At 51.9% G+C, this 17,028-nt stretch overlaps 2 protein-coding genes across 3 annotated transcripts in view; one reads left to right on the top strand and one right to left on the bottom strand.

The window, feature by feature from the left end:
- AGK (acylglycerol kinase) overlaps positions 1–15,313 on the top strand; it is a 75,329-nt gene extending 60,016 nt beyond the window's left edge. The window contains exons 11-16 of one of the 2 annotated variants that reach the window (XM_037049055.1): positions 1,862–1,919; positions 4,932–5,079; positions 5,512–5,609; positions 11,374–11,444; positions 13,317–13,401; positions 14,353–15,313. In XM_037049055.1, coding sequence (XP_036904950.1) covers positions 1,862–1,919; positions 4,932–5,079; positions 5,512–5,609; positions 11,374–11,444; positions 13,317–13,401; positions 14,353–14,490 — 598 coding nt within the window. In that variant the 3' untranslated portion in view covers positions 14,491–15,313. The remainder of the gene's footprint in view (positions 1–1,861; positions 1,920–4,931; positions 5,080–5,511; positions 5,610–11,373; positions 11,445–13,316; positions 13,402–14,352) is intronic. The other variant, XM_037049056.1, reaches the window with a different exon arrangement.
- Positions 11,035–17,028, bottom strand: part of DENND11 (DENN domain containing 11) — a 41,322-nt gene continuing 35,328 nt past the window's right edge. The window contains exon 10 of the transcript XR_005066945.1: positions 11,035–11,046. The gene's annotated coding sequence lies outside the window, so the exon portion shown is untranslated. The remainder of the gene's footprint in view (positions 11,047–17,028) is intronic.

Genomic DNA, 17,028 nt, shown 5'->3' with positions numbered 1-17,028 from the left:
GGGTGTCCGCTTTTACCTCTTCTTAAAAGCAGGCTCACCGTTTTAGTGGGAATGAATTTAGTGTGAATGGATTGTGACCCATCTCACACATAGCTTTTAGCACGAAATCCTTCTTTCACTTTGGAGGCCTTCCCACCACAGCTTCTTCAGAGCCGTCTCCTACACTTTACTCCGTCCATCCCGCCGATGACGTTCCTGACAGTGGACTGTCCAGGGAGAGAGGTTGCTGGTTTGTGTCCACACGCTGCATCCTTCGGTGTCTCACAGCTTGTCATCCGCAGTCCCCAGGGTCATCCTGATTCCCCGAGGAACCCTGTGGGCGTCTGTAGTGTCCGACCGTCCCAGCAGCTGGCCGAGTGGAGGTGTTCAGTGTTGCCCAGAAAAGCCCGCTGAGGACAGACGGCCTTCTAAAAGGCGCTGACCAGCAGTTAGGCACCGGCAGAGGCCAGGCCCTGTCCGGAATATCTCACTCCCTTGCCTCTGTTATGATTGACTTCAGAACGTTGACTTTTCAATTCCGGTCACCTGACACCCCAATGAGGACTGTCCGTGGAGTTGCTGTGTGTGTTGTGGGGAAACAGCAGGGAGGCAGGAGACGACGTCCTAGCTGTCACAATTCGCTCTTGGTAGAGATGGTGGCAACTGCAGGCAGTTCAGGAACGAAGTGCTCTAGCCGGGACGTGTTTCTGTCTGGCTGACTCGGAGCCAGTCGTGACGTCGGCTGACCATCCAGGTCCGCACGAGCAGCAGCACAGCGTCCACCTGAACAGTAATTAGACCAGCTGCACAGTGCTCTCGGGGTTATCTCTGAACTCCTCATTCCGGCATGCAAGGCCCCGCTGAATCCGTCGCCACCCCCGACTGCACAGTCACACGTCCGTCCTTCTAAGCCTGTCACCCTCAGTGTTTCCTGTGCCTGGCTGCTGCTCCTGCCCCGAATGAGCTCTTTCCCTCTGTCCCACATCGAAATCCCGTGCGTCGCAGTGAACTCCACGCCCTCAGTGCGGGCTTGAGCCCCGCGTCGCGCAGCACATCCGACCCAGGATTCTGGGCCTCAGTGGTTCCTCGTCCTTCTTCACTCTCCTTGCCGATAAACAGTCCAGGCTGTGTCACATGTGTTTATATAGTCCTTACTGACTTCTGTTTCTTTTTTGGACCGTGTTTTATAAAATGATAGCCCTCAGAGGCAGGAATTTGTACTCTGTTTCTTTTGCTAAGTGAGTGCACATCGATCAGCATCAGAGAGGGAGCAGCTAGGACAGGCTGGTTGGTGACACACATTGTGGGGAGGGACCTGCTTTCTACCACGGGTCCAGCTCCACGCAGGCGTCCTTCTCTCCCCAGCAGCTTCTGTGCGGCAGCGGCGTGACGCAGACCCCTCACTCCCAGATTTTACGTTGCCACTTTAAAGCTGCGTGACATGAGTAGTGTGAAATCACGCGGCTTTACAACTCCGATTGCACGTTGGTGTGTGAGAGAACACACCAGTGTGTTCTAGGTTGTGGGTGACACCTCCCTGCGGCTGTGTCATCTCTGCTCCGTGCTCTTTGAGTGTGTTCTCAGCCCCCGTCTGTGCTGGAAGCACACATGACTGCGAAGCTGATGAATTCGGAGATTCCAGGAGACTGGTTCTGTGCCCCTGGTACACTGCAAGGATCTGTCTGTGTGGCACTAATTGCGGGCTGCGTGACGCGGTGTTGAAGCGCAGATGAAAAGCTGTGCTTCTTTTATGCTAAACCTGGTCCTCAGAGCAGACGCTGGAAGAGGTGTGATTCCAGTGGTGCCTCTGTCACAGGCGCTGTCTGTCCCACTCATCGTTCCTTTCATATTCTAATTAGATGTTTGTCTTCATCGTTCTCAGGTACTGGTATCTCGGGCCTCTGAAAACCAAAGCCGCTCACTTCTTCAGCACTCTGCAGGTAAAGGCAGGCCACGGCGTGGGGGGCTGTTCCCCGCGCCATTCTGTTGTTGCTCGGTGAAATGACATTTGAGGAAGCGTGTTGAAAAATGAAAATGTCGTCCCTCCATGAAGTCTCCCCTCATGTACCAACTCATTCCCTCCCACACCAATCCAATAGTTAATTTCTTTTTAATATTCCACTTCTCTTTGCCTGTTCATTCACACTGCTGCCAGACAAACCTTGAACAGAAGGACCTGTGTCATCCATCCTTTACATGTCTGTCTCCGTATCTAGAAATGAATGGGAGATTCGTATCTGAGCACGTCTTATCATACAGGCGTACGTGCACCACAGTAGGTTTCAAACCATGCCCGCCACACGCAGGCAGCGTTACGGTCTCGGTCGGTGCAGACACGGAACGTTCCCATCGTCAGGGAAAGTGCTGCTTCGGGCTGTGCACTGAGCAATGCTGGCCTGGAGAACCCGGGCAGCGTTTATTAATGAAAACGCGACTAGGAGTCATCTTCTCTGTGGACCACACACTGTGTGTGGCTCGTGCACATCAGGCTAGTACAGTCACCGGTTGGCTGGCTAATCTGAGAACTGGCGTGTGAGGTTTGAATGAAGTTGGTTCTCGTGTTAATGTTCAGATTGTGACGTGGTCTCCTGGTTATAGTAACGGCAGTACGTGTCTCCTGCAGAGCATTGGGAAACAGCTCCCATCACCTTCTGAATAAGTTCTCCTGAGTAGAATGCATTATTGCTGTTGCTCAAGGAATCACTCCGTTAGTGGAGCAGTGAGCGCGTTTAGGAAGAAATGCAGTAACTGCAGATTTAAGTTGTCGAACCTGGGGGAATCAGACTGCCCCCCGGGTCCTCAGCACCCACCGACTCTCAGCTGTGCGGCAAGCCCTTCCATGTGCTTGGAAGACAAAGGCCCATAAGACAGGCTTCTGCCCTCACGGAGTGTCCAGGTGCTGGGAGGGAGGCGCAAGTCAATCTGTGGCAGGTGTGACGAAGGGCGGGGTGGAGCGGAGAGGAGGGGCACCCCCTCTGGGAGAGGGTCGGCGGGAAAGAGGGTCAGCGGTTTTCACAGGGCGGGCGTCACTTCTGCTGAGCTTTGAAGTATCTGTAGGCCCAGATAATGGGGCCAGGACGTGTGAAGTCACAGTGGTGTGAATGGTCTGTCATTATGGCAGCAGGACGGCGGGAAGGGGACTCCAAAGTGGGGGCAGCCTGTGAGAGCACGGGGGACTCACTGAGCCCTGAGCTCATGGGGATGACATGCGCAGAGCCCCACTCACTGTAGAGACATTGTTTGGTGGCAGTGCACACAAGAGATTGGTGTGGGCAGCTAGTGGCAAGGCTGTCGGGAGGTTGCGAAAGTAATCTGGTGATGAGGTGACCGGGGTGGTCACAGTCAGCCCCGGCAGCAGAGGGCGGGTTAAAGAGATGCTGAGGCAGAGCCCACACAGGCTGTGAGGAGGGTCTGGCATCCCCAGGTTTCCGGTGTGAGGGCTGCACTTTGATAACTAGAGTTTTCCGTGAGTGTCAGTGATGTTGGCGTTAGGGCCAAGATTGTGAAGAAAGAGGAAGTTTTCATTTTGCACAGACTGAGTTCAACCTGCCCCCGGGGCAGACAGGTGGAGGCCCGGTGGTGATGTTGGTCTGGGATTCAGCAGAGATCCGGGCTGAAGAAATAATTTAAATGTCTTTGTGTGAGTAGCATCGAAACTGTGGGTTTGGAGAAGGTACCATCGAGAGAACAAATGGCTGGGAACAGCCCGTCGGAAGGTCAGCACTGAAAGAACCAGACACAGCGGCCGAGGTGCCGAGAGATAGCTGAGGGGAGAGGACTGATGGAGAAGCCACTGGGACGGAGGGTTTCGGGCAGAAAGGGAGGCTTCAGGAAGCAACAGCGGAGTCTGACTATAGACAGGAGAGTGTCCACTGAACTTGGCTACCTCCTCAGGGGGTTGGGAACCCGAGTGGAGAAGGTGAGGGGATAAATGGAGGTGAAGAAGCGGAGACCCCAAGGGTGGGCTGCTCAGTCAAGATACTTGAGAGGAAAAGAAATAGAAAAGGCAAAAGCTAGTGAAAAAAGGGGATCAAAGGAGTGTTGTTTTCCTAATTGGAGAGAGATCCGTGCCTTTCCAACCTGAAGCAAGAGGAACAAAGAAGGGAAGAGGTGAACGAAAGGAGAGGAAAAGACACCCGAGTTGGCAAAATCCACGGGCAAGGGGAGGGGCTCGGGACCCAAAGGCCTGGGTCGCCTGGGGCCGGGGAGGGGCACTTTGTCCCCAAGACCGGAGAGAGAGCCCGGGTGAAAATGGATGCGTGGAGAGTTCAGGCGGTTCTCACGTAGCACAGAGAGCCGAGTGGCAGGATTATCAAGTGGCACCGAGGACCCGAGACCAAGCGTTTGTGGTGACAGGGATGTGCGTGCGTGGGTGACTGTTTTTCCCGTGTCAACACTGGGCAGGCATGTTTCGCTGCCAGGCAGTAGAGACAAAAAGGCTAGAGCGCGGGGCTGTTGTCCTCGAAGCAGGCCCGAGAAGCCTCGAGCGGTGTCTGAGGCTGGGCGAGATCTCTCCGGCCGCAGTGTGGAAAGTGATTCTGGAAGCAAGCGAGGTGTTTGATGGAACTGAATTTCATCAGTTCCTTGTTTGTGCCGTCAGTGTGCCAATGACACACTTACCATGCGATGGACTCTGTGCCGTTTGTGTCGGGGGTTTTAGACAAGTCTGAGCCTCGGTGGTTAGTCCACTCGGGTTAGTTCTCTCTGCCCCACGTTGCGGAGGTCGGTGAGGGCGGCAGCCCCTGGGTGCATGGTTTTCAGGACAGACCCTCGGTAGGAAACGAGAGCTCGAGGATCCCACGCTCCACACCAGAGATAATGCCGCCTTGTGGGAGATCCGTCGGCTTCCTAGCAGGTTTAGGCAGAACACTAACCAGCCTTTGCATAGGGAGACTCCCCGAGTTTGGAATTGTGCGTTCGTGACACATGTTTTTCCCTCTTCACCTTCAAAGGAGTGGCCTCAGACTCATCAAGCCTCCCTCTCGTACACGGGACCTAAAGCGAGGCCTCCCAGTGTCGCCGACGAGACCGCCCCACGGCCCTCTCTGTACCGGAGAATACTGCGCAGGCTCGTGTCATACTGGGCACAGCCACAGGACGGTGAGCGGTGGGGTGGCTGAAGGTTGAACGAGCTGGTCAGGTCAGAGGCGTCCAGAGCAGACCCCGAGTCTGTGCCAGGCTTCCCTAGAGCAGAAGCCTTTGGGGGACCACTGTCGTCAGCCTCCCATGTGCCACTGCACACAAACCAGCACGAACAGTGCCCCATGGTTACGAACACCCCATGTCACTTGAGATAAACTCTGTCACCGACCTTTCTGCATTGCCAGCTGCACTGGGAGGGTGTTTCCAGTGCAGAGGTTCCTTCCGGAGCCCGGCTGCTTGTCCCGTGTGTGGGAAGCGGGCAGTGCAGAAACCGGTGGAGAGTCAGCAGATGCTCTGGGGAGACGGAGCTGAGCAGCTGGCCTTGGGGGGCGGGCAGGAGAGGCTATGGGGGGTGGGGGGGGCTGACCCGCGTCTTGTGCCCCCACACAGCCCCTTCCCAGGAGGCGAGCCCGGAGGTCTGGAGGGATGTGCAGCTGTCCACCATCGAGCTGTCCATCACGACACGGAACAGCCAGCTTGACCTGACCGTGAGTGCGCTTTTCTCTTAGAGTGCTGGTGTCCGGGAAAGCCGACGGAGGCGGCACGCTGTCCCACTGACTCAGTGTTCTCGCGTTTGTCCTGTGGGACGCAGAGGAAGGGGTGCGAGGAGAGGATGTGGGGGCCGCCTTGAGGAACAGAAGCGACCAGAAGGGACGGGGGAGTGAGGTGGTGGCTAAAAGCTCATGGGGCCTGGTCACGTGTCTGGGCGTTGCTGGAGGGGCCTGAGGGCAGGAGGCCTTCAGGGATGAAAGGTTAGCTGCTCTCGTGCGTCACAGGAATGAAAAATCGTGGGGCTTTCACTTGAGAAACGTCCATTCTTTTTGAAACTATATTAAATATGTAGGTTTAGGCCCCCAGGGAAAAATGCTATATATGTTTTAATTGTATGTGAACATACAAGTGTGTATTGTTATTATCTGAGTCCAGTCTATTGATATGCCCTGTCCAATGTGCTAGCCACTAGCCACACGTGGCAATTTAAACTTAAATTAATTGGAATTAAATAAAATTGAAAACTCATTTCTTTAAGCACACCGGCCACCCATCAAGAGCCCAGTGGCTGTCTGTGGCTAGTGGCTACTACACGGGGCAGCACAGACCTGAACGGCCCCTGGTGCTGCTGGAGGCGGGGGCTGCTGCAGGTGACGCATGAGCAGGCGTTGGATCAGAGCAGGGTTGGCAGTCGGGCTTGGCTGAGAATTGACTTTACCTTTTTGAATGGTTGGAAGACAATATAATTTGCAAGACATGGGAAGTATATGAAATTCAAGGTCAATATCTGTAAGTAAGGCTAGACTGGAGCACAGCGGTATTCCTGGGCGTACGTGTTGTCTGTGGCCGCCTTCACGCTGCGAGGCAGAGTTGTGACAGGGACTCGGTGACCCTGGAGCCTCCAGCATCACTGTCTGGCCACTCATGGAAAGTCTACTGACCCCTGGGCTAGAGAAACCCACGGTGGCGCATGTTAATGAGAGCGCCACAGGACGTTGTCCTTAACTCTGGACTCTGTATTCTAGTTGGGTTTTGTGCAGTCGGGGCAGTGTGTTCACAGTTGGCTGGGTCACTCTGAAAACAGGCACACAGAAGTGACCGTGGTGACGGACGTGTGAGTGGGCTGAGAGGAGTGGGTGAGGTGAGCGCGCGGCACATTCTGATTCCAGTATTAGTAGAGCATGGAGCTGTTTCCCAACTGTAAAAGGAATGCGTGTTCATTGTGTAACACAGCTCCCCCTGCCTTCTAGGTCAATTCCAGTTAGGTTAAGAATTAAATGTACAAAAACAGAACCATTGGAGCCCTAGAGTGAAATCTAAGGGATAGCAATAGAAGTTTGGGCAGGGAGCCTCAGGCAGAAGTCACATTTCGATGCATTTACCTTTGTATAATTAAAAAAGAACTATAGACAAAATTCTTTAATGACAAGTTGGGGAAAATAATCTATAGAATGTGGTAGAGTGGAAGTTCATAGCTTTCCTTTATAACCAACTTCTTAGGGTAAATCCATAGGAAATGGGCAAAGGACTAAAATAACAGGCAAAGGTCAAGAATAGAATTCACAAAAGGAATAAAAAATGAAAAAGCTGGCTTATATTTGCTGAATATATACTACATGCTGTGCACTAAGAATTTTACACATCAACGCACGTAACCTTGACATCTACATTAGTGGGGAGATGTAACTCTTAACTGTATTTGAAGGTAAGGAAACAGGAAAAGTGCTGAGCATGAAAAAATGTAAACTGACACAGCAACTATGGAGCTGTCGTAGATCAGAAAGCCCGTCGGCATTCGGTGCTGCCAGGCCGGGCCGTCCCCGGGCAGTCCCAGCACTGCTGACTGCCGCAGAAAGCAGCCGCCCTTTCTCAGCGGCTCCTTGGCTGTGTATGTGAAGCCCTGGAGATACGACCCTGCCCTGGGCCATTGGTGTTTCTAGAACTGGTCCTACAGGAATCGTCAGATTGGTGCACAGTGTAGTCAGCCCCCCACTTCTTACATTGCAGAATTCTGGGAACACTGGTGCAAGCGAATGTATTAAGGTTACAACAGACAGAGTCAGTCCTAGAAGAATTTCAAAAAGATAACATCTCTAATTATACACTTCCCTTTGGCCCAGCCTGGTAACATGTTTCCAGCACGTTGCTGCTGTTCTGGAACACGGCTCCTTTCTCTGGTGGTTGGACACCAGCGGATGACGGAGTGCAGGCGAATGTGACGGTGGCCCAGGGCGCGCCGTGTGCAGAAGGCGCAGGGCTGTTGCCTCTGTGCCCGTTTTGGAAGTTTATGACACTGTGCCGTAGCAGCTCATTTGTTTTCTGTCTTCCACACCCCTCTGTTAAAGTGAACGTGCAGTGAAATATTCGCAGACAACGAAGGTGCCAAGTGAGGGCTCCAAATGTTCATTTATCATGTAAGCAGCGCAGGCAGAGTCTCCGAGGCGTCGGGTGCGGAGCGTGGGGAGTGAGGCTGTCAGGCAGCCGCGTCCGCTGTAGTCAGGGCAACACCGCACGAGCTGATCAGGGGACCAACTCGGCCCGGTTCGGTGCATATGTTACTGCAGGGAAAGATGCTCATCGTGTGTTGTTAGATGTAAAACCAGGTTAAAATGATTTGCACCAAACAAATTCATTTTTATTTTAAGAAGAAGCGCTTCTACCTGTAATTGAGTTTTGTGGGTGACAGGGGGAAGGCTCCAGTTTTCCTTCTGTCCATGTCGAAGGCTGCCGTCCAGGTACCACATGCTGAAGGGTCCACTCCCCCACCAACCCTGCGCTGGTTGCAACACCTGTCACACGTCAGGTGTCCGCATGTGTGGAAATGCCTGCGGTGCCTCTATTCAATTATACTATTTTCCTGTACTTATTCTAGTTCTGTGCTTCTCTTAATGAGCATTGTTTCTGTAATTCTATTTTTTCTTATTTTTAAAGAGTCACTTGGCTATTCTCAACTCCTTGACCTCTGTAAGGCCCTTGGAAAGGTTATCTTACTGAGTTCCACATAAAAACCTGTTACAGTCGTCAGAATGACATTGAACCTGCAGAGCAGCTTGAGGGGAAAAGGACATCTCGGCAGTGCCAACTCCCCTGTCAGACGGCTGTGGCCTAGCACTGTGTTTATTCAGATTTGTTCGTGTCTTCAGTGAGGTTTTAGTTTTCTCTATAACATTTGCCTCTTGCTGGGTATAGATGTCCGGTTATCCCAATGGTTGATGTCACTGTGAGTAGTATCTCCTAAAATTTCATTTTCTAACTGTCTGATTCAGTAGAAAAACATATGATTGATTTTTTACATTGATGCTGAATCAGCGAACTAAATTCCTATTAATTACATGAAGTTCACGGCTCCCTTTGGATTTTCTATTGATTCAGTCATATTGACTGCAAGTTTTGCTCTCTCCTTTCAAATGCTTAGCTTTCCGGTCTTTGATCTTCCCTTACTTCCACGTCGCCTGGGACCTCGGCACGGTGTGGAATGGAAATTACTGTCTCCCTCCCGATGGAGAGGGGGAGCGTTCACTGCTTCGTTCCCAAGTTTGACGGGCTTTTTGTAGACCCTTTGTAAGGTTAAGGAAGTCCCTTCTATCCTACTTTGCTGAGAGTTTATCTTGAGTGGATATTTAATGTTATCAGGTGCCTTTCCTGCATCTGTTGAGATAAGGTTTTCTCATCTCATTGGTAAGTGTAGTAGTACAGCATGTTGATTTTTGCATTTTCACTCTTTGCAAAGACAAATCCTAGACTTGCACATGTAACTATCTGCTCATCTTCTTAGATGTCTCCTATACATTTCAGTCTCGGCTCTTCCAGACCTGAGTCCTGGCTCCACCCCTTGAGACCTGCTTCACCCACCCTCCCCACTGCGGCCCAAGGTCACCCGGCCTTGCATTTGTTCAGGCGTCTTGGAGCCAGTTTTGGCTGCACCTTCCGCACGGCTCACCTTTGAGGAAGTCCTGGTGGCTTCACTTTCTAATACTGCCAGCGCTTCACGGGACCTCCGCCGCCCTCTGGTCCATGTCGTAGGATCGGTTCCTGCGTGGTCTCCCTGCTCCCCTTTATTCTGTTCCTGGCACAGCGGCCCTTGAGGCCTTATTCAAATGAAGCCAGGCCTCCTTGCCCAGCCTGAAACCTTCCCGGGGCTCACAGGGCTCACTCAGCCTCCCAGCCCCATTCCTTGGGATGGTCTGCAGGGCCCTGTGCTCTCTCCTGTCTTCTCCAGCTTCACCCCATTGTCCACTAAGCCACTCTGCTGCGGCCACTCTGGCTTCCTCGCTGCCCTCGCATCCGCCAGCCATGCTCCCACCGTTTTGTAGATCGCTGTTCCTGAGACCAGTGGCTCTCAAAGTGCAGGCCTGGGATCAGCAATGGCAGCCTCACTTGGGGACTTTCTGGTAGAGACAAGAACTCTTGGGCCTCCCCCGGCACAGGGAACTACCACCTCTGAGGATGGGGTCGGAGTCCAGCTGTCACAGGCCCTCTAAGTGGCCCTCGTGGGGGTTTGAGGACCGCGGCCCTGGGTGTCTGGTTACTCCCCTCACCTCCTGGAGCTGTCTGCTCGGAACCCACCTCTCCCTGCTGCCTGCCTGGACCCCTCTTTAAAAGCCACCGATGCCCCATGTTTTTTCCTGATTTTTCTATCAGGACTCTAGTATAGTTTCCTGATATACTCTGTAGTCTACCATTTATGTCGTATACATTCATTCCATAATTGCTGTTTTTATACTGATATACTCTAACATACTTCTAATATTCTCTCTCACTTACTGTTTTAGTGTGATTATTATTTTGTTTTGCTTATCCCTCAGTCTCCCTGGTAGAAGGCAAGTTCTTTGTAGGCAGAAATTGTTGGGTTATTGGTTCCTTGATGTAACCCAAGCACCTGGAGGAGTTCATTCAACAAGTTGGTATTAAATAAAGGGTGAACTCAGAGCCGAATCACCTCCTTTGTGCATTGCAGTGTCTGGTGGGGAGGGAACCCCGTGCTAGGTCAGCCCTGTGACCCTCGCCAGTGCTGCCGGCTCTCGGAGGCCTGCGGGTTAGTTAGCCTGGGGAGACGGACGTCCTGCCTGTCCGTACAGAAACAACCTGCATTTGAAGTAGACGCAGAGAGAAGGGTTGGGGTGGAATTGCAGAGGGCCCAGCTGGTACTGCTAGCCACGGACTGCTGGTCAGTCGGGGGAGCACGAGGGGTTCGAACCAAGTCTGCTTTGATAGCTACTTCCTTGGAGCTCAGAGCTTTCTGGGGTTGGGAATGGAGAGCTCTTCAGACATCACCTTGGCATCACGGCCTGCTGCTGCCAAGGCTGGCTGCACACCAGACGTGCACCTACAGCTCTTTAAAAAAGACACATGGGCCCTGCCCACCGAGAAGCCGCTGTAGCAGGTGAGATGCACTGGGGAGGCGGGGCTCAAAGCTCGGCCTGCAGGGAGGGGCTGCTCCGGCCTCCGCCGGCGCTGATTGTTAATGACAGAACCTCACAGACTCCCCACCCTGAGTTTTGACAAACCTCCAAACCTGAGTTTTACTTGTATATAGGTAGTGGGGAGATGGAGAAAACAATGGAGATGAATTTCATGGTATGTAAAGTACAGCTCCATAAAGGTCTTAATGTAAAAAGGAAAAGGTTAAGTTGCTAAAACTCCCCTGCATAATTAATGCACAGCTTTGAAATGTGAACCTGTGGGTCTTAAAGGTAAGGCGACAACAGGCTGCATTAGCCACAATTTGGAGTATTGACGTTTATCTTCCTAATCTCTCAGAGCACAGAAGACTTTATGAATATCTGCATTGAACCTGACAATGTCAGCAAAGGAGACTTCATAAGTATAGGGTAAGTGGATTGGAATTTCCTAACTGGGGCTTGGAGGGAATGAGGCTGAAGTCATTGGAGTTGAATTGTATTGTCTCTCGTGTTTGGAGTGCCCGTGAGGTCTATGTAAGGGACCCAGCGAAGGACGCGCCTGGTTTGGGAATCCCAGCTTTCTTCGTTTGATTTGGGCGGACATGTCTAGTGCTCCTCTCTCGCTCTGGCCTTCCCTGTTCGTTTTGGGAAGGTCAGAGGACGGGGGCAGTCCTTGCCTTTCTACTGAAGGAACTCAGCCTAGCGTGGCACAGTGCCTGCAATGTCAGCGTCAGGGCCCAAATTGCTGGATCCTGCCACTCCCTGGCCTCATGTTTTGGAGGAATCCTCGTTTCTTTGAATCATTTTCCGTGTGTGTGGACTGGAGTGATGTAATCGCTTCTGACTCTCTCAGGGTCGTTTTCAGGTCTCAGGTGAGAGAATGTGCGGGGAAGGCCTTTTTCATCATGACCTACTTCCCAGTAGCAGTGACCTGCTCCTGGGTGTTAATGAAAAACCTGAACATTTTCCAGGTTTCTCTTTTCCACCACAAAGTACTCTTTCAGGTCCCGTCTGATTTGTTCAGCCCTCCCTTGGCCAGAGTTTTATTGGTTAAGAATGCTCTAGGCCCTCCCTCAGCCTTCAAAGCCTCATGGACCCGTTACCATGCCAACTGGTAGTCTGCTCCCTGCATTCTGTGCTCTGGCTCAGAGCTCCCCCTTGCGCCCACTATGGGGTTAAACATCTCTGCTGGGGAGGCGGGTCTCCATGGCAACCTCATTGTCTGCGCCAGAACCCTCACTACACTGTCATTTGTTTGTGGTGTGTTTGCTGGGTACAGATTCTTCAGAGGCTGAATAGCTGCTCCTGCATCCATTGGTTTATTTGCTGTATCTGCAGAAAGTGGGAGGGGAAATACGTCCCTTCCTCGGTACAGCGAGCAGAAGCCTCTCACTGTCTTAACAGAGTCTGACCAGTAGGGGCCGCTCTACCCCATCTCCTCTGTAATTCTGACATCCAAAAGTAGAAAATTGATCGTGGTGAATAAGTGAAGTCATCATGTTCCTCGTTATTGCGAGCATTGGCAGCAATAACACGGTCCCCTTTGGTCTCTGCAAGAAGTGAAATCAGGTAATGTCTGTCTTCTCTGGGTATCTGAATACCCATTGAGAAGTTGCTTTAGAAAACGGATGAAGTTTCACTGATGAAGAATTACTGTTGTCAGTCAGTGACAGAGAATGGATTAACCTGCTTGGATGAAGCCGCCCTTCTCCCCAACCCTTTCTCCCTTAGCTTTGGCCCTTTCTGTACTTCCCACGCCCAGCAGTGAAGGGCGGCTGTGTGTGGAGAGTTACTCGCCTAGTTTCCCTCCAGTGCCACTTAGTGAGGGTGAGCAGGAGCTGGCCAAGCAGGCGGTTACCGTGGAGACTCGGCAGGGAGCCTAGTGGGAAACTGGGGCTTCACGCATGAAAAAGAAACCTCTGCCTTAAACTGGAATCAAAAGTTTCTCCTTCAAGAGCTGACTCATGCCCAAGTACCACCAGATAACAAAAGCTTAGTACTTCTCCTAAAGGACTTAATTCAATTCTGTTAAATTTGGGGTCTTTAATAGTCCAAGAATTGGGTCTGTGTGGACGATTTAAAATCAGGCGGTCTCCACTCTAGGCACAGCTCTCGCCAGCAAGGCGGCCTCCTCGCTCCAGCACGCGTCCACTCCTGAGCAGGAGTCCTCATGGGAAAAATTACTCACAGGACACCATGGTGTTCAGTGGATCGGGAGCCGTCTGCTTAACCTTCTCAAAAACAGAACTTGCCACATTCTTGCAGCCTCGTTTCCAAACGTGCTTTTTCTTCTGCTCACAGAAGCAAAAAGGTGCGAGACCCCAAGCTGCGCGCTGAGGGCACCGAGTGTTTCCAAGCCAGCCAGTGTGCCCTGCTCCTGCCCGAGGTAAGCAGGCGAGGCCCTCCCGCAGCTCCGGGTCTTTCGTGGTTCCTTCCTTTCTGTGCGCCCCCTTCCTCTCGAGTAACAGACCCTCCTTTAGGCCCCTCGGACATGCTGAGCAGACTGCCAGCCTCTGGGTCAGAAGAGGCAGACCCGAGAGAAGACAAGGCTCTCTAAAATGAGCTTTGGGTCTCCTGAGCTCCCCCGGCCCCAGATGTAAATTATGCGGAGTTACTATACTATCACACAGAAAATTCTCAAATGTTAACAGTGGATTCTACCTTCACACTTGTTCTGGAAGCAGTTTTTCAGAATGGTGCTAAATTTTTCTGTGCCGTGAAATGCCAAGCCTACAAGAACCTATATCAGTGGGAAAAGTTAAAGGTTAGTTATTCTATTAGCAATACCTCAGGAACAAAGTTACTCCAGGTCACCTCTGCACACTCATGGCCACTGTGTCACCGTATGCAGGAAGGACTGCGGTGCCCCCACAGGGGTGGCACCAATCTCAACATAGACGTGTTGCATTAAAGGCACAAGTTCCAGCCCAGTTTTATAGACTCCACAGTGGTGGTTGCTCTACCTGCATGTAGACCGCAAAGAACCTTAGAAAGTGGCCATCCTGGCTTTCTTACGAGGATGGATGTGTGGTCTTTCTCCTTGAGCAGGACTGGGGAAAGAAGGACTTGTCATGTTTATGAATTCCTTCCTTAAAGATGTGGCAGGACCCCTGTCTTTTAATATATATTTGAAAATTATGACCTTATCAAGTACCCGTCTTGTAGGAGATAAGAGGCCAGAGAAATGATGAAATCTTTTTCATCATTGCTGTATCTTTCCTGGATGGGGTGTTTGCAGAAGTAGCAGTGAATCTGTGACTTAAAAGAACAGAGACTCGGGCCCCTGAGAGGACGACCTGGTGTGCATGCAGCGCTCTGAGCACTGTCTCCCCCACAGGGCACGGGGGGCTCCTTCGGCATCGACAGCGAGGAGTACGAGGCAGTGCCCGTGGAGGTGAAGCTGCTGCCCCGGAAGCTGCAGTTCTTCTGGGACCCCAGGAGGCGAGAGCAGCTGACGCCACACTCAGCTCAGTGAGCGCCCGGGGAGGCGAGCCCGAGGCCACCGTGGGACCCCAGGGAGCAGACACCTCACCCGTCCGCACAGGGCACCTGCTTCCCATTAGCGCATGCTCTGACCTCTGTGAGGCAGTTGCTCTCTCCTCCTCCGGCTAGTTCAAGGACGTTCTCACACTCAGCAGATGGGGAAGGGCTAAAGCAACCGCTGGGGCAAGCAGGATCCTAGCCTCGCTCCTGCATCCGTCTGACGCGTGGCCCCTGAGGACTTCCTGCCACCGTGTCCTGGCTTCCCCATGGGTGCCGCTGCTCGGTGAGCTCTGATTCTTACTCAGCTTGTTTCCGTTTGAGCCTCATTCCAAACAAAAGTGTGGGTGAGGAGTCTCCCTCTTCGGCCATGGCTGAAGTACTGTAAAATCCTAGTTTGTTTTCAGCAATGGTTCTTAAACGTTGGTTTGCGTGTCGAACTGTCCAGGGTGCCTGTTGAGAACGGAGGGACTTGGGGGCCAACCTGAACCTAAATGACTCAGTCCAGGAGGAGCCCAGCAATCTTCGTCCTTCCTGCAGAGCAGCCGCGCCCCCCAGGCGACTGCTGGGGGGGGCGCGAGACAGGGCTTCCTGGGCGTCTTCTGGAAACCGCGCGACCTGGCTCGCTCCGAACCTGACCTCTAAAGTCTGTGACGGGAGGTTCGAGCTGGCAGAGCATGCACGTCCTGCTGTCCTGTAAATATTGATATTTTGAAATAAAAACTCATTTCACTCTTTTAAACATATTCAGTGTAACTTAAATACACAGCAGTTTGGCATCTGCCATACCAAAAATAAACAAGTTCTTTAGTATTTTACATTTTTCCTCCTTGTATGGTTCCATACCTCCCTCAGCAAAGAGAATGCCACCATGGTTCAGTCTGTTTTCATGCCCAAAACTTCGTAGTTCTTCACTAACTGTGGGACATTATGATACTAGTTTCATCAATTGTATATCAATAATCACAAGATTTCGATAATTTATGTATTAGAATGTTCTTTATCCCCATTAGTTCATTTATGCAAGAGCGCATGAATGTTGTAGCTAAGATGAAGTAGACTCTATATTCCTTGTCCTATTTTCATAGATGTAAGCACAGGACTAGATGAGACAAAGAATTCTCTTACAACAATGTCTGTAGCTCTTTGAATTCCTTTGGAGTTATATGTCAAAAATCAGTGATATAAAAATTATGAATGATGACCCTTCAACAGCTTGATTACACCTTCCCTTAGGTTGTTGAAAGCCAGGAACCACCTGACCTGCCAGTCTCTGTCAGGGTTCACTTTTAACCCCACCCGCGCAAGTTCCTCAGTTTGGGGTCCCTGGGGTTTCCAGCACTAGAGGGGTGAGCAGCGCAGTCCGATGGACCACGGGGCAGATGCCTTTGTTTTGTAAAGAGGCAGGGACGGTGTGAGGGGACTCGCAGGTCTTAGCCTGGGGCTCAGCTCCGGCCGGTCAGCGCTAGGGCAGTAGGTGAGCCTGCACCCACGAGCTGCTTGCAGGGTGGGGACTGCTGCTTACGGGGTCTCAGAGCAGCTATGGAAAGGCCACTCGTGAGCTGCACGAGGACCAGGCTTACCTGTGTTGTCTTCGCAGCAGCATTAGAGGCCACGCTGCTGCCAAAAAAGGAGCAGGCAGGTCCAGGCAGGTCCAAGCAGGCAGCGGGAGGATCACCCACTCCACACTGCCCACGGAGAGGCGGGGAGACGCTGCAGCTGGGAAAAGTCTCCACGTGAGCCCAGAGAATTTAGCATGTCCTGATGCTAGATAGAACAAACTGTAACGGCCAACCAGCCCAGAATCGGTAGCCTTGATGGGGTGCCCGCACACGCGTGTGTGATTCAAATCCTTACATCGAGATCGGGGAAGGCTACTTAGTCTAGATTAGTACTTTCATTCACTCTGAACCTATATATGCCCGGGTTCAAGTTGTTCTCCTGATTCAGACTATGTCCTGTGAGAATGTGGTTGGCCTACTATCACTGACTGCGCTGCCCTTGCACGTCACTTGTGTGCTAGTGAAGGCCCTTTCCAGCACGGGGCGGGGGCGGGGCGAACCCGGGGCTCCGCCTCCTGCTGACGGCTAACCTTCCATCCTGCGAACTTCACTCTCAAGCTGATATTGTTTCCATTACAAATATAGATGCTTTCCATGCACTACAGCTTGATAGAGTCTTTTGCGTAACCTGTGGCCGATTTGCATGCACGGTTATAATTACTGTGTGTCTGGTGCTTTTACACAAGCAGCTGCTTCCCCCTGTTCTAAGGCCCCTGAGAAGCGGGTGGCACCACCGTGGTCACGTGGCCCAGAGAGGAGGAGCCTGACGTGGAACACACCGCAGCCACCTCAACAATTTGCTGCCTGAAAATAAGGTTAAAAGTAAAATGAAGCTTCAGTGTCTATATATACCCGATACACAGTATATAGTAACACCCTCCCCCCTTTTTAAACCGTCTATTACAAAACCTCTTATTACAGAATCATAAGCATGTAATTCTATAACATAACCATATCACACTCAAGCACGC

The sequence above is a fragment of the Sturnira hondurensis genome, unplaced genomic scaffold (genome assembly GCF_014824575.4).
Source record: "Sturnira hondurensis isolate 20B ecotype Veracruz unplaced genomic scaffold, ASM1482457v3 Scaffold0006437, whole genome shotgun sequence".
NCBI classification, from domain to species: Eukaryota; Metazoa; Chordata; class Mammalia; order Chiroptera; family Phyllostomidae; genus Sturnira; species Sturnira hondurensis.
The sequence above is the reverse complement of the archived record's forward strand: the minus strand, read 5'-3'. Positions and strand labels throughout refer to the sequence as shown.